At 40.9% G+C, this 15,864-nt stretch overlaps 1 protein-coding gene across 1 annotated transcript in view; it reads right to left on the bottom strand.

The window, feature by feature from the left end:
* Slc38a9 (solute carrier family 38 member 9) overlaps positions 1–15,864 on the bottom strand; it is a 78,076-nt gene that overhangs the window by 21,522 nt on the left and 40,690 nt on the right. The window contains exons 7-10 of the mRNA XM_029543930.1: positions 15,085–15,255; positions 11,779–11,838; positions 9,910–10,104; positions 7,836–7,943 (exon numbers count right to left, since the gene is read on the bottom strand). Coding sequence (XP_029399790.1) covers positions 7,836–7,943; positions 9,910–10,104; positions 11,779–11,838; positions 15,085–15,255 — 534 coding nt within the window. The remainder of the gene's footprint in view (positions 1–7,835; positions 7,944–9,909; positions 10,105–11,778; positions 11,839–15,084; positions 15,256–15,864) is intronic.

The following is a 15,864-nucleotide window of genomic DNA, read 5'->3' as shown; positions in this document are numbered from 1 at the left end:
CACTCAGCGTTACCATGGATGTACAACACTCAGTGTTACCATGTAAGTACAGCACCCAGATTTCCCTGTAGTGACACCCTAAGCAAGGAGATTGCTAGCTGATAGTTTCTGGCTGCAGCCCTTGGTTGTCTGCTGCCTGTGCCTGCCCCAGTCATTCTTCCACTGGAGAGCGACTAGCCAGCCCTGAAGTGCATTAGAGTTCGGGCACATTTGTGTAACCCTAGACTATTCTAGAGGCAATATTTGCATTGAGAGTCCCAGAGGGCTGGCCAGGACATTCTGAATTTATGTTCTTCCTCTTCCTTCCTACATATCTCGACCATGCATAGTCTTGCTCCTAACCCTATAATCTTTCACAAGTGCTGCCCCAATACATTTATTTCCTGCTCTTCTAAGCCCATTTTGGTACCTGCTTACAGGAGAACCTACACTTGATCTTAGCCAAAAGGCTGAGAAGCGATTACAGGAGAACCTAAACTAATCCAGTCAGTATTGGAAGTAGTCTAAGAAACTGGGCAGTGAGAAGGGATCTGAGGACTGGCTCACTCACTCCCGTATTCATCTGTGCTGTGGTTTATGCTAGATCCTAAGGTTCTTTTTTTGTTTTGTGATAGGATCTTATGTAGCCCAGGCTGGTCCTAAGCCCACTATGTACTTGAGAATGACTTTGAACTGCATGATCCTCCTAAATCTACCTCTCTGGGGCATACACAGTTTTAGGAGGTGCCGAGACTCAAACCCAAGGACTCTTGCACACCAGGCAAGCACTGGGTGAATGGTGCTAGTCCAGCCCCAAAGGTTCTGACAGTGTTCCACTGTGAGTGAGAGTGACTAACGGAGGGAAAGCGCCCCTGACCTCACCCATTTTGGGGAGTATTCCATCATGACAGCTTCACTATAAATTCTGTTTTTAAGCAGAGAACTATAGGACCATTCTTCCTTCTCTCTGATGCTCTTCCGAGGACATAAAAGCCTATCTTGCGAGTGTGGGAGGAGGGGGAGGAGAAGGTCATGGCTGGCCTTTAGAGTTATATTTAGCTTAAAAGAGAAGGCTGTTCACTCCGGTCCATCCCTTTTAGGACTTCCTACCATTTTCTCAACAAGTATTCTTTGACTTGAGCCATTCAGATTCTCATGATTTCCTAATGAGTCATTTTACTTCAGGCCTTAACTGGGCATGGCATGGCCCTGAGAATTCTCCAATTTCTCATTTAGAGATCTCCTTTTAGCCATTAATAGATCCCTCAGAGATCCCTTCCCTGCCTCCTCTTGTATGTGCAATCCTTATGTACTCTGGAATCCCTTGGGTATTTCTTTTGTTACTATGGTTACAGCATCAAATGCCCTACTGCTCAACAGGTATCTCTTGGAGGATGGTGGGTCATGTTTTCTGTAGCATTGGCACGTAGCAGGAACACTATTTTTAAAACTGAAGGACTCAGCCATGGACACAATCAAAATTCTATTAGAACTATTTTAGAGTTGAGATCCACTAGTTTTACTTTGGTCTCAGAGAAATCAGTCTGTCTGTGATGCCCTGTAAAACTGGTCCTTTCCAAACTGAGGCTTTTGCAATTAACAAATACTTTTAGAATAACATTTTAAAAACTTGAGATTTTTCATTGCTATTAAAATATGATTCATATATGTTTTATCCATGTAAAGTATAAACATAAATGGTTTTTAGTATATTCAAAATTGTGTGATCACAACCACATTACTTTGTTCCTTTCTAATGCTGAATAATATTCCACTGTATGGATACATCATGCTTTACATATTGGTCAGGGTCAGACATTGAGTTGCTTTCACTTTTATGATTACAAATAATGTAGTTATGAACACATATATACACATACACACGGAAATGTGCCAAATATTAATTTTCAAGGAATATAACATTCATGCTATGATTAATACCTCATAATTAAAGAAGAAAAATTCACAACAAATTTAAAGACTCCATAAACCTCTAGTCATTTTCAAACCATTTAATTTTTCTTTTGAAAATGTGTGTCAGAAGAGGATGCAGGTTCATGCTGGGATGAAGCTATGGTGCTTGCCTGGCATATGCAAGAGCCTAAGACTGATTTCAAACACTAGGACATGGTGGGGATAGGATGAAAATAACTTCAATAAATACATCCAACAAAGTACTTATAGCCAGAATAAAGACATATAAGTTAAGACATGAAAAACGAAAACACTCAGAGAAGTACTTCACCAAAGAGCAGATCCACATGTCTAGTGACATGAGTAAGTGCTACCTTGCTGGGCACGATGACGCAATGCCTATAAACCCAGCACTCAGAAAGCTGAGGCAAGATGATGAGTGCTGGTGAGGACGTGGAACAGCTACAGTCCATAAACAATATCAGCAGAACGGACCAGGCCCAACCACTGGGCAAAGCCGTTTGACAGCATCTCTTAAGCAGGACAGCGTATTCTCTGACCTAGGTTTATACTCTTGAGAAGACAGCCACACGTTCCTCAAGATGTATGGGAATGAAGAGTACTGCAAATTGAAACTATTATCAAAAATTAGAGACTATGCAGATCTTCGATAATGGCAAAACCAGACTGTGGCAGATACACAAAGCAACGACTTACGTACACTTACGCACAACACACGCACCAGTGGGGCCGGATCTCACATGAAGAGCCAGACCCCAAACAACACAGAGGGGTGGGTGTGTGGGGGAGAACTAGTGTCTAAAGTCTCTCTGAAGTCAGTTTGTGAGGACTGGGTTTTTTCTGTTTTGTTTTGGTTTGTTTTTGGTCTTACTTTGTAGCCCAGACTGACCTCTAATTTGTGATAATCTCTCTGGCTCAGCCATCTGTGTGCTAGGTACAGGTATGAGCCACACTATATCTAGCTCAGAAATGTCATCTTAATTGCAGTTTTAAGTGTACTAATTGTTCAGCGTTAGCCTGGCATAGCGGTGTATACCTGTGATCTTAGCAGCAAGGAGGAAGAGGCAAGAACAGGATTCGGAGGCTATCCTCAGGTACACAGTACATCAGGCCAGCTTGCCTAAGCTACATAAAACCCTGTCTGCTCCCTTTCCCCCACAGTGAGGGGGGAACCCAATCAAATACAGTTAAAGGTTAAACCCCACTGGGGGCATGGTTTAGTAGCTAAGCACATGCCAAGAATGAAGAAGGAACTGGCAGCACACAGACCACATGTGGTAGTTGGGGCTAACAGTCAACACGGGGTCAGAGGGGCTAAGTAAGCAGAGTCTTAATTTGGATTTGAAAAATTAAGCATTTATTTTTATGATTATGATGGAATTCATAGTAAGCTGTGCACTGAGCTGTTTTTCTGGAGAAAATAAATAACTTTCTTCTTTTTTACTCCCGTACTGAATACTAGTAATGCTAGTTAATACTAGTAATGCTAGTTAATACTAATTAATACTAGCTCCTCCTCACACGTGACTCAGGCATTGTGTGCTCTCCCCTCTCAATCTATAGAAAACATCAAACATGTTTCGTACCCCATCGTGGCATCTGCCAACGTCTTGCAATTTGCTCTGACTGCCTGTGCAGCCTGTCCCTAGTTCTTCCTTCACTGTGTCTCTTATATTTTAATGTAACGTAGGAGGAAGTCAAATAAACGCATTTACTTAGTCAATAATTCTTTCTTTACATCTTGTTGTTTTATTTGTGTGTGTGTGTGTGTGTGTGTGTGTGTGTGTGTGTGTGTGGCAGTCAGACGATAACTTGAGGGAGCTGATTCTCTCTTTGGAGTGTGTGTATTCAATCGGGGATTGAACTAGGGCATCAGGCTTGGCAGCAGGTGTCTTTACCTGTTGAGTCAGCTCACTGACCTTCAACACTTATCTCTTATTAGCACCAGTGTGTGCCAGGAAATACTATAGGACTTGGGAATACCACAGTAATACAGTAGTTTAAAAAAAACAAAAATATCACTCCTTTTCTCAGAGAGTAATATTTCAGTTAAAGGAGACCGATATGTAAATAGAAAATAAATTTTCAATATCAGAATTCAAGAACCCCAAAACATTTAGAAACATTTCTGTATAAGTTCCTTTTACAACTTTTGCTACTTGGTAACACTCAAGAACAAAAATGGACTAGAGTAAGTTGGGCCCCCAAGATCCTAACTCATTAAAATCAGGCATATTAACAGATGCCACAGGTACCTGCAGTCAAGATTTAGTGCTGGTAAGAGCTTTAAAGAAAAGTCTCAAGGAGACTGGGGGTGGATAGGTAGTTGGAGATCTGAGAAGACAGGGCGTTCATATGCTGGGAACAGCAAATGCCAACATTCTCAGATAGGAATGTGTAACATACAACAGCAAGACAGCCAGTGAGGTGTGGTGTGAGTCAGAGGGAAAGCGGTAGGCAAGTCAAGGAGAACAGTCAGACCAGACTGGCTGGAAGGACTATGACAGACCTGGTGCCATTCCAAATGACACGTGAAATCATTAAAGATTCCTGTGGGTTCTGGTTTGTGTTTTGTTGTTTTTGTCTTAAGATGAGGCTCACTATGTCATTCAGGCTGGCCTTAAACTCCAGATCCTTTAAGGTACGCATAACCAAACTGGCTTGGGTTGATTTACAAGTGTTACTCTAACTGCTGGGTGTAGAATAGTTTTCAGTGGAGAAGACAGACCATTAGTTAGGAGGACACTACTATAATCCAGGCAAGAGATTAATAATTGCTTGACATAGTTCTTTTGGGTAGAGATGCTAAGAAGTCAGATTATCAGCTGTTTTTTTTCAAAAAATAAAACAGACACTTTGCAGATGGACTGAGTGTAGATGGAGAACAGTCAAAGTCTATGGAGTGTTTGACCAATTGGAAAACAAAGCTGGAGGAGCCTGAGAGAAGAGCGAGTCAAACAGGTTGCCTGACAGGGATGGACACTTAAACAGTAAGTATTTGGTCTTCGTCAATTTGAGCTTGACATAGCCACAGACACTGACGTAGACAGAGACAGAGAAGGTGTGAGTTGGGCCCATGAGAATGGACTTCACAGAGGATCTGGGCTGGAGATATAAAATTGGGACTGGTTACCACACAGACAGTACATAAAGCCAGTTGACTATGCGACGTTACTTAAGGGATAAAAGTCTGAATGACTAAGAAAGTAGAATAAGTGCTTAAGTTTTCCCCAACTACTACCTGAGAGCAAAGCTGATGACAGACTTACTAAAACATCGAGGTTTAGAAATAAGAATACAGAGCAAGCCAGATGCTCATCGGGGAAAGGCACTTGCTGCTAAAACTGACAACCTGAGTTCCATACCCAGTGTACTGGCTTCTTTTATGTCATCAGAGAGGAAGGAACCTCAGTGAGAAAATGCCGCCATAAGATCCAGCTGTAAGGCATTTTCTTAATTAGTGATTGTTGGGGGAGGGGCCAGACCTTTGTGGGTGGTGCCATCCCTGGGAGTGTGGTCCTGGGTGCTATAAGAAAGCAGGCAGAGCAAGTCATGAAGAGCAAGCCAGCAAGCAGCACCCTCCATGGCCTCTGTATCAGCTCCTGCCATGCTTGACTTCCTGTCCTGACTTCCTCTGATGATGAACTGTGATCTGGAAATATACACAGAATAAACCCTTTCCTCCCCAACTTGCTTTTTGGTAATGGAGTTTTGTTGCAGCAACAGAAACTCTGACTAGGACACTCAGTAACCCACAGGATGAAGAAGAAAACCAGTGTCAAAAATTGTCCTGTGATGCCCACACACATGCTGTGGTACGTGCATAAATAAATGAATGTAATAAATAACTGTAAAAGAAACAAGAATATACAAAGTTCCATCAGAATTGCACAGTGTGTGACTTCTCATGAGGACAGTAGAGGCTTATCCTCTCCAGTGCTCTGGTATTTAGTTAGCCTTTCAGAAAACACTTAGAACACTTCATTTTCCAGATAGTCCCTAATCACAATGTAGTAATTTTAGGATCCTAATTAAGAAAACATGTCTTGTTTAATCGTTGTTGTCTCCCCTTTGTACTATATAAAACGGGTCAATGGAAAACGAATGACTCACTATCTACATAGAAATGTCTGCTTTTCTGATTCCCAGATGCCTGTTTTTCCTTCCCCTGGTTACACATTTTTAGAAACATATTTATTTTATGTTTAGTATAATTCTGTTGTGTAAGTATGTTCATGTGGGTATAGGTACCCACAGGTGTAATTGTGTCTGTATGAGTATGTGTGTGTGGGTACAGGTACTCACAGAACACTGGTCCCTTGAAGTTGGAGTTACAGCTGGTGGCTGCAGGTACTGGAAAGCAAGTGTGAATCCTTTGCAAGAACAACAAATACTCCTAGTTGCTATATCTTGTCTCTAGTTCCACTAATTATTTTTAGTGTACTATCATTAGTAGAAACTTCCCCCACTATTGCTTACTAAATAACAATAGTTGGAATATTAAAAAGCAATATCCTAGACTATTTCTGTCAATCGGTGGAAGAATTCAATACTGCCATTGTCAGTGGGCTTTTCTTTTTTCTTTTTTTAATCTTTTGTGACAGGGTCTCTCAATTATGTAGCTTTGACTGTCCTGAAACTCACAGAGATCCAGCTGCCTCCTCCTCCCCAATGCTGGGATTAAAGGTGTGTGCCACCACACCATCCTGGAAAGAAGTATGCCCTTTCAGGGCTCAGTACGTTGGAAAATCAAAGAGAATAAAGTCAAATGTGCTGAGAACAAGTAGCCATAGTAACATAATCAACAGTTTCCAATAACCACCTACTCAATGCAGCTTGAAAACCTACACAAGTTATAACAAACAAACAAACAAACTAACAACAACAAAGAGGGAGACAGCTTCAAGTACAAACTTCACAAGTACAGCCTGATTCTGAGTAGTGACTGGGACTGCAGACTGCTAGAGTTGATGGTGGAAGGACAGAAAGAACGAAGGCCAGTCTCTAAACTAGAATCAGTGCCATTTGCTCATGATCATTTTGCAAGATGTGTTTGAGAGAGTCATTTTCATTTCTTAATCATTTTTCTCATTTAGTAGCCATTCATTCATTTATTCATTGTTTTATTGGTGCTTTTTTCTTTATGTGCCGTTTACAATTGGATGAACTAAATTATCATATCATAATTGGGAGGAGAAATGGGACAGGTATAAAATCCATTTAATAATTGTAACCTTAACCTGAAAAACAATAAAATTACTAACAGAAAAACCCATAAGGAGAATGAGTTTTCTTCCCCTCCCTCCCTCCCTCCCTCCCTCCCTCCCTCCCTCCCTCCCTTTCTTTCCTTCTTTCTTTCTGTAGACAGGGTCTCACCAGTCATACTATGTAGCCCTGGCTGGCCTGGAAATCACAATAAGGCCAGCTGGCCTCAAAGTCGCAGTGATCCTCCTGCCTCTGCCCCGGGAGTACTGGGATTAAGGGCATGTGCCGTCATGCCCAGCTATGAACAGTGATTTTTGTGAGCAGTGTTGTCGACATGCACCGCGATGTTGTAAGTCTCTGACATTCAAAGCATGTGTCCCCTAGAAAGGTCTGGAGAATAAGCTTTTGTTTTCTTCAAGTGCGCTATAAATTAAATAGACTTCAAGCATCTAGTTGAAAATAAAACCTTGGTTATCCTTAGCTGTCTGAAATACCAACTGTTGTCCTGTATTGTTTATTTTTGATTTTCTGAGGCTCATCTCACTCCATGACCCAGGCTGGCCTAGAACTGGAGTCTCTGCCTCCCAAGTGCTGATATTAGCAGTGAGAGCTAGCACATTATCCTGGTATTGCCTGTTTCAGACTAACAGTCCATAGCAGTTACCTTAAAGAACACATTGTCATTATGTAGTGATTTCTTATTTTGACAAACTCACCTGGTACAAAAAATTCTGTTGGCACAAACCAGTGAAATTCCAGATGGAATCCTAAGCGAATAGCCTTCAGGGTAACAACGGAAATCAAATAGAGGACAGACACTGTTCCTGTAAGGACAAACGGACAAAACCAGAAACCACTGATCAAATAGAGGACAGACACTGTGCCTGTAAGGGACAAAGGAGCAAACCCAGAAACCATTGATCAAATAGAGGACAGACACTGTGCCTGTAAGGACAAACAGGCAAACCCAGAAACCATTCATCATCTTTGCATATCTTACAGACTACTTGAAAAATCTGGACTACAGAAACTATCTTCATTGATTTTTTAAAAACCCAGCTAGATTCTAAAGAGTTTAGCCTTGAGGGTTATCAGAGACTGAAACAATCGGGAAGTAAATAAACTTAAGGACCCAAGACTAGGGAGGTCATGAGCCACCCACTGAGTGGGAACTGCTCAGTTAGATTAGGAACCCAGTGGAAGCAACGAGCAAAGGCCATCACAAAATTGTCAGTTATACAAGAAAAACGAGAACAAAACAAAGCCGTGAAACCAACTTCTTTTGTTTTTAGTGTTGAGAGATACCTAACACACCTGAAAAGTTTGCCAAGTTAATTTCAAATGACAAGAAAGTAAAAAAAGAAAAAAATAAAAGAAAGATAGCAAGCATTTTCTCAGGGTGAACACATGAGCTAGTAGCTACATGTGGCTCTGTCATACAGAATTTTTAGTAGTGTAGCAATTAGAGAATTCTTATCTTTTAAATAAAAAAAAAATGTTTTTCGCAGTATTGGGAATCAAACTCAGAGCCTTTTTGGTACCCACCAGGCAAGTGGTCACCGATGAGCTACAGCTCCAACTCCAGGTTACTCCTCCTGAGAAAGCAGATGCAGTCATCAAGGAAGACAACCGAGCTGTTTCTGAATGCCCTGGGAGGCTGCTGCTCTGTGGAAGTGGCAGTTTTAGAAGGAAGGGAAATCGGCAAGGAGGACAACAGCAGACTGTCCTTACAAAGTCTGCATGGAAGCCTGCGCCTGCCTGTCTCTCGCTGTGCAAACCCTCTAAGCTCATGCGCTTGTGAAAGACTCGTTCCACTGGAAAGACAGAAGCGAGTCAGGGAACCACAGTGAGCTCTCTAAGCTGAGACATTAGCTGGTTCAGAAAGATGAAGACAGGAGGCCGAGCTTATGGAACAGCTCCTTCTTGTGCTCATGCTGGCTTCCATGCTGCTCTGAGGGAGACAGACAGAGCCCTGTCATTACACTTCTGCTCTTTCTGTCAACTTAAATAGAGTTAAAATATTCCTTTGGAGATTTCAGTAGAACAGGAGACACACACAGAGGTCTATTCCTTTAAGGAGGCAACTGCACTATGAAATCAAAACTGAGGAAGAGCAAGGAACAGAGGAAACCCAAGAAGCAGAGCTAGGGCTCAGCAGTAGAGCGCGTTGCCCAGCAGGCACAAGGCCCTGCTGCCTTTCTGTTTGCTTTTAAAGCACTAGGTTTGATCCCAAAGACCACATGGATGGATGAATGAATGAATGAATGAATGAATGAATGAATGAGGAAAAACAGCTCCAGAATGATCTTCTACATTTAAAGTTAGATGGTAATTCTTTGCAATACCTGTCTGCCCACCCCTCTTGGTTCTCTTTGTAGCCAAGGATGACCTTGAACTCCTGCTCCTCTGCCCCTATCTCCTTGGGGCTGGGGTTAGTGGCATGTGTCAACACACCTGGCAGCATAATACTCTTAAATGGGAGCTATTTTGATATCTCCTCAGACTTTAGTCTATCTCCTCTAGCTATATTCTCCTAGGAAATAAGAGTTGTTCTAGAAGGTTAGATGGGAAACCTAGTAATTCCTATCAGGAAAACCAAACCACAACATAACAAAACAAAGCAAAAGGAACCTGAAATGGTTGTGTCCATTTTCTGTACCAAACTTAACAGAAAAAAACAAAAGGCGACAGAATCAAAGTATAGTATGAATGAACAAGTTAAGCAGCTCAGAACGGCCAGAAGGTAACTGTCGCCCCACTGGCAGGAAGTCCCACAACGCAGCATCTTACCTAGTATATTAAACTTGGAGAAGAAGGAAGGAGACTTGAAGTTGAGCAGCGGCAAGAGGAGCCCTATAAGGTAGAAGGGCACTGTCCTGGACTTGTCCCACCACTTCTCAAACAGCTGCACTTCTGTGTCATTGTTGTAGAAAATCATGGAGCTATTGTCAGGACGGCCACCACTGCCAGCGTTTGGACAAATCACTGTGAAAGCAAGAGCGTGCCATGTCAGAGATTGAGAGCACACGAGCTGGAGAGTCACTGTGCCCAGGGACTGGCACCTACTCAGCTGTCAGCATGAATGCAGGCTCCCATCTTGGAAGCGTTGTATGCATACTTTAGAAATCTTTTTGTTCATTTTGAATAGATTTTTGAGTTTTATTGAAATTTTACATGAACAAGAAATTGGAAATACAATCACATCGAAGAACAAATTGTCACAGCTTTGACGTTTAAGCCAAACAAATTTTGTAGGGGCAGATTTCAAAAAGGTGTGGTTATAACAACTTACAAACATACTTAGCCTGCTTCTAGGAATGCAAAACATGCAGGCATAGGTTGCTTTTAATACAAGGAAACGTAAGCTACCAACCCAGGGCAGAGCTGCGGGAGGGGCAGTGGCCTGGCCTGTGAGAATCAGTGCGAGCAGCTTTGAAAATGACTAGAAATGGTGTTCATGCCACACCCACCCACCACACACTTTAGGAATCTTTCACCCAAACATAAACAGTGAAAGGTAAGGGAATCTTTCAAAAGTTCTGAGGCAGCACGCACTTATGTTAGGAACAAGAGAAAGCACCTGTAGAATGTCCCTTGGCCCCAGTGCTGGACTGAAAATACTGGACCTCTGGAATCTCAATGATACAAGAAATCTCATGCAGAGTAATTGTTGCATTATTAGCCACACAAAGGCTAAATAACAAGCTTTTCTCTTAAAAAAAATACACTAGAGCTATTATTTGCGTGTGTGCATGTCTGTCACAGCTCATGTTCAGAGGTCACAGGACAGCTTAGCGAGTCAATGCTCGCTCTCCACTGTACAGGACTTGGGACTCGGCTTAGGTCATCAGGCTTGCTTCACGGACCTTCACCTACTGACCCATTTCACTGGCCCTCTTTTTTTCTTTTCTTAACAACAACAATAAAAAATAATCTATGTGTTAGGGAATTAAAAGCAGAAATCCTCAGTCACTGGTGAAAAACTGAAGAATTTGGAGAATGTGAACAATTCAAACTAATTCTGCAGTTCACTGCACAGATAGCAACCTTAGAGTCTAGACGGTACACTGAGAACTGGGTGCCTGGACAATGTGTTTATCTCCTCTTTTTCTTTGCCCCCTTCCTTTCTTCTCTCTAAGCCCCCCCTTTCTCTCTCTCTCTCTCAGCCCCCCCCTCTCTCTCTCACACACACACACAAACACACACACACACACACACACACACACACACACACACACACAAACCCCTATTTGCTACGCCACAGTGAGTGTGTGTGGAGGTCAGAGGGCAACCTGAAGGAACAGTTCCTTACTCAGCCATGTAGGTCCATGGGGCCAAAGTCAGGTTGTCAGGTTGTTGCCCCTGGGATACCTCATTTTAATGCTCTGTTTAATCTTTATTCTTTCATGGGGCTGAGGATCTGACCCAAGGCTTCACTTGCCAGGCAGGTGCCCCACCAGGAAATCACGCTCAACGACTTGTTTTTAATAGATACACCTATTCTGAAACACAACACTAATAATTTAACAGTGACTCAGGAACATAATAACATTTTTTCTCCCAACCATTTACCTTAAATGGGGTCATGGATTCTATTTTTAAGTCCTTTCAGGAGCAGGAATGGGGACAAGGAAACAAACTGAATTCCAAGCTACTTACCAGGGTTGCTATTGTTGGTGCTCAGCACAGTGTCTGTGTCATTAATGTGATGAATAAAATCTAAAAGTTGAAGATAAACATATAGTTAGACAATGAATGAACCACGTCAAATCCTATCACCATCTAAAGTCTTCTGTTTATAACAATAGTTATTTTCCACATATAGTGTCACTGAGTACACTGACCCCCAACTATTTCAGTGTTACATATTTCACCTTTAGTTTTCTTTGCCTACACAAAAGAAATGTCATTTGCCATGTAGAAAAAATTTACTTAATGATTTTATATAAGGTTTAAAAAAACAAACAAAACCTACTCGCAAGACTGAATTAATGGTAGTCAAAAAGTCTGGAAGGAAGATAATGTATACAATGATTTATTATATTTACATTGATTTATTGGAGGATAGCTACATTTTATGTTCTCAAGTATGCCAAAAGGGAAACCAACAACCATACCTGGCCAAGCCTATTTGGGAAGTCACTTAAAGTTTTCATGAGATACAGTAAACACTTTTAGAAAGCTAAGGCTGCATAGTAACTAATGTGCTTGTAAGAACTGGAGTTACACTGGAGGAAGCACCACAGGGTATAGGCACATGCAGGTGCCCAAGCACTCGTGCCGTTCTATAGTGATGTGGGATGGGTAAGCTGTGTGCTAAGCTGGATGTTGTTCTTTGTTTGGTAAAGGGTCATGCTTAATACCTAAGAAACAAACATATCTACAGATACTATAATGTTTGAACTGGAGTGTGTGGAGTATATCATAGCCCATGCTTTCTCAATGCACGTGATATTGTTTTCAAAGAGAAAAAGTCATTCCTGAAGGGAGGAAAAATTACTTTTAAGAGACATAATATGGAGATATACCATTTATTAAAGGTGATATTAAAATTTCACTGAAGCATCAATTGGAATAAAATGTCTAAAAAGTGTTGTCAAGGGGCAATAATTTTTTTGGAAGTGGGGAGTTAGAACACCCTGCTACAGACTATGGGAACAGAAGAATGTGGGCAGCTGTCACAGTCATGTGAGGAATATGCAGATTCCTTGTATTATTCTGTTTATTTTGTACATGTCTGAATTTTTTATAACAAAAAGTATGAATCTTACAATAGACCGAAACTACATTTACAACACCATATTAAGGTATCACAGAAAAACTACTTCTAAAGTATGTAAGACTTTCAGCAAGAAAAATGTAAAAGACATTAAACAGAAATTTAAACTATGCTATGATCTTGGATAGGAAAACAGTATCCTAGCACACTTTCTTCCCACACCTATAAACTCATTGCAATTCTGATTAATCCTAAATCAATAGCCTAATGATATTAATTATGATATGTTGACTGAAAAATTCAATGCAATTTCAATCAAGATCTGATTATATTGTTATAGAATTTGACAAGTTGGTTTACTCTAAAATGTATATAAAATTCTTATGAATCTTAATGAAAAAAACTAAACTAAAAAAACTAACTGAAGGTAAAAAAAGATCTGCCTAGAATCACTGCATAGAAGTGAATACAAGCTATTAAGAAATTTACAACACAATGGTGGATATATGGTTAGTATTAATCATCAGCCTTTGATGCCCAAAACCCAAGTAGAGGAAGGAGAAATCCTATTTTCAAAGTTCCCCTCTGACTTCCCCTGTGTGCCCTGGCATGTGTGCACCCACCCACCCACATACAATACAAATGAATGCCAAAAAAGGAAGCTTAAAATGGACATCTTCCATCCAATTAAAAGCCATTATGAAAAGTCCTTGGCTTGGTTATTTAATACCCTCTGTAGAATTCTAGAGACGAGATGAGTAGGTAGTAATTCTGTGGTACATGAATATTATTTAAAATTCATTATTCTCCTGTTTTCTACTTTTAGCTCCTAATGTTTCAGTAAGTAAAACTGTTCACTGTTCAAATATCAAATCCTTCAACAACACATAGCAGTGAATTTCATAAACTTTTCTATTACAGTACTACAATCTTTTTTTTTTTTTTTTTTTTTTTTTTTTTTTTTTTTTTTTTTTTTGGTTTTTCGAGATAGGGTTTCTCTGTATAGCCCTGACTGTCCTGGAACTCACTCTGTAGACCAGGCTGGCCTCGAACTCAGAAATCCGCCTGCCTCTGCCTCCCGAGTGCTGGGATTAAAGGCGTGTGCCACCACACCCAGCTACAGCACTACAGTCTTGTAGAAACATTTATACTAATTGGCGCTTTTGGAGAAACATCCCTTCTAAAGGTTGATGTAGCTGGGGAGGTCATGTGCCCTGGTGCTGGTGTGGAAGCTATCACCGCTGCTTGCTAAGGACCACGATGTGCCTGAGACAGCCTTCTGCATAGCTATGCTTATGTTCATGAGACAGTGCTGCCTTTGGTCAGCTTTGGCCAGAGAAGCTTCGTTTGCAGTGGTCAGTAGTGAGTGCAGACACTCATAAACTGGCCAAAGCACGGAGAATAAATGACTGTGAATTGCCCCCTAAGTGGGACAACTGTGACACCCTCTCCATGCTCATGGAATAACCTGGAAGAGGACCCGAGGCCCCCAAACAAAACAACAAATCAAATCAAATCAAACCCAACAAATCCAACAAACATACACCAAACCCCAAATCCCTTAGGAGACAGAGGACGTCGGGGCCGATGGCAAGCTAACTTTTGGGCATGATATGATTTTGCACTCTGAATGCACAGCAGTTGTGACTAACTTCCTAAGGCTGGACTGTCAAAAGACACTTCCAACAGGCAACTCCTGATGGGAAGAGAGAGACAGTGTTGCCAGTGGTGCAGACACTGCTGAAGTGGGCTCTCACCCATGTTCATGGAAACAATGTGAGCAACCCCAGTGAGACTCACTGGGGGACAAAAAGAAAGGCATCAAAGTAGGAGGAGTCTATCAGGGAGGAGGAAAGGGGAACAGGAGAGTAGAACAGGAAGTGCATATGATTGAAAAGGAAGTACATATGATTGAACAGGAAGTATATATGATTGAAAAGGAAGTACATATGATTGAACAGGAAGTATATATGATTGAAAAGGAAGTACATATGATTGGACAGGAAGTATATATGATTGAACAGGAAGTGCATGTGATTGAAATACATTAAGAAAAAGTCATAATGAAACCCGTTATCTATGTAAAAAAATTCATGTTTATACACATAACATGTGAGGATAGAAAAGCCAAATCAAGCGCAGTATTCAGAATTTATAATACTTTACATATAAAAATATGAGGCTAGAAATAAAATATTACAATGATATTTGAGAGTAACTGTGTTAAAGGCTAGATCAATACTTACTAAAAATAAACTTTCCAGTATTAAAAAGAAAATTAGACATAAGCACCCAATAAACTATCATTGCTCCAATAAGAGACACCAAGGAGAAAAGGAGACTTGACCATTGCCCAAAGGAGCCAAAATAATGTTTGCAGACATCTGGATATTCCCAGGTACTTGTGTCCAATGTACCTAGATAAAAATGAAAGAGAAAGAATGAGACTAGGTACTGTTACACACTCCACATTCATAATTTGATTTCCCCCAATTAACTCAAGATATTTAGCAAAATAGTGTGGCTACTTTACCAACAAATACAAGAACACATTATAAAAAAAACTAGCAATAAAATATTATAAAATAAAATAGGGATGTGATCAGTGAAATAGTATAATCTGAGAAACAACTTGAACCCTACCTTTTTATAATGAATCAGAACATGTGACATCCAAGAGTGGGAAAACTAATTAGGGAAAAACAGAACGCACACTCTCTTTTTAGTTTTTATGAGATGGTGTCTTGCTACACAGCCCATGCTAACTCCAAACTCACAGCAATCCTCAAGCCTCAGCCTCCCAGATTTCTGGAACTGCAGGCATATGTCGCCCCGTCAGTTCATTTAAAACACTACTTAACAGGTTAAAAACTGTTTAACAACGTGAGTGAAAGCTGTCTTGAGTCATATTTTATGCTATAAGCCAATTTAACTTTTAGATAACTAGGTTAAGAATTTAAAAGTAAGCCGGGTGTGGTGGCGCACACCTTTAATGCTAGCACTCAGGAGGCAGAGGCAGGTGGATT

This window comes from Mus pahari, chromosome 11 (genome assembly GCF_900095145.1).
Source record: "Mus pahari chromosome 11, PAHARI_EIJ_v1.1, whole genome shotgun sequence".
NCBI lineage: Eukaryota > Metazoa > Chordata > Mammalia > Rodentia > Muridae > Mus > Mus pahari.
This window is presented reverse-complemented; position numbering and strand designations above follow the sequence as displayed.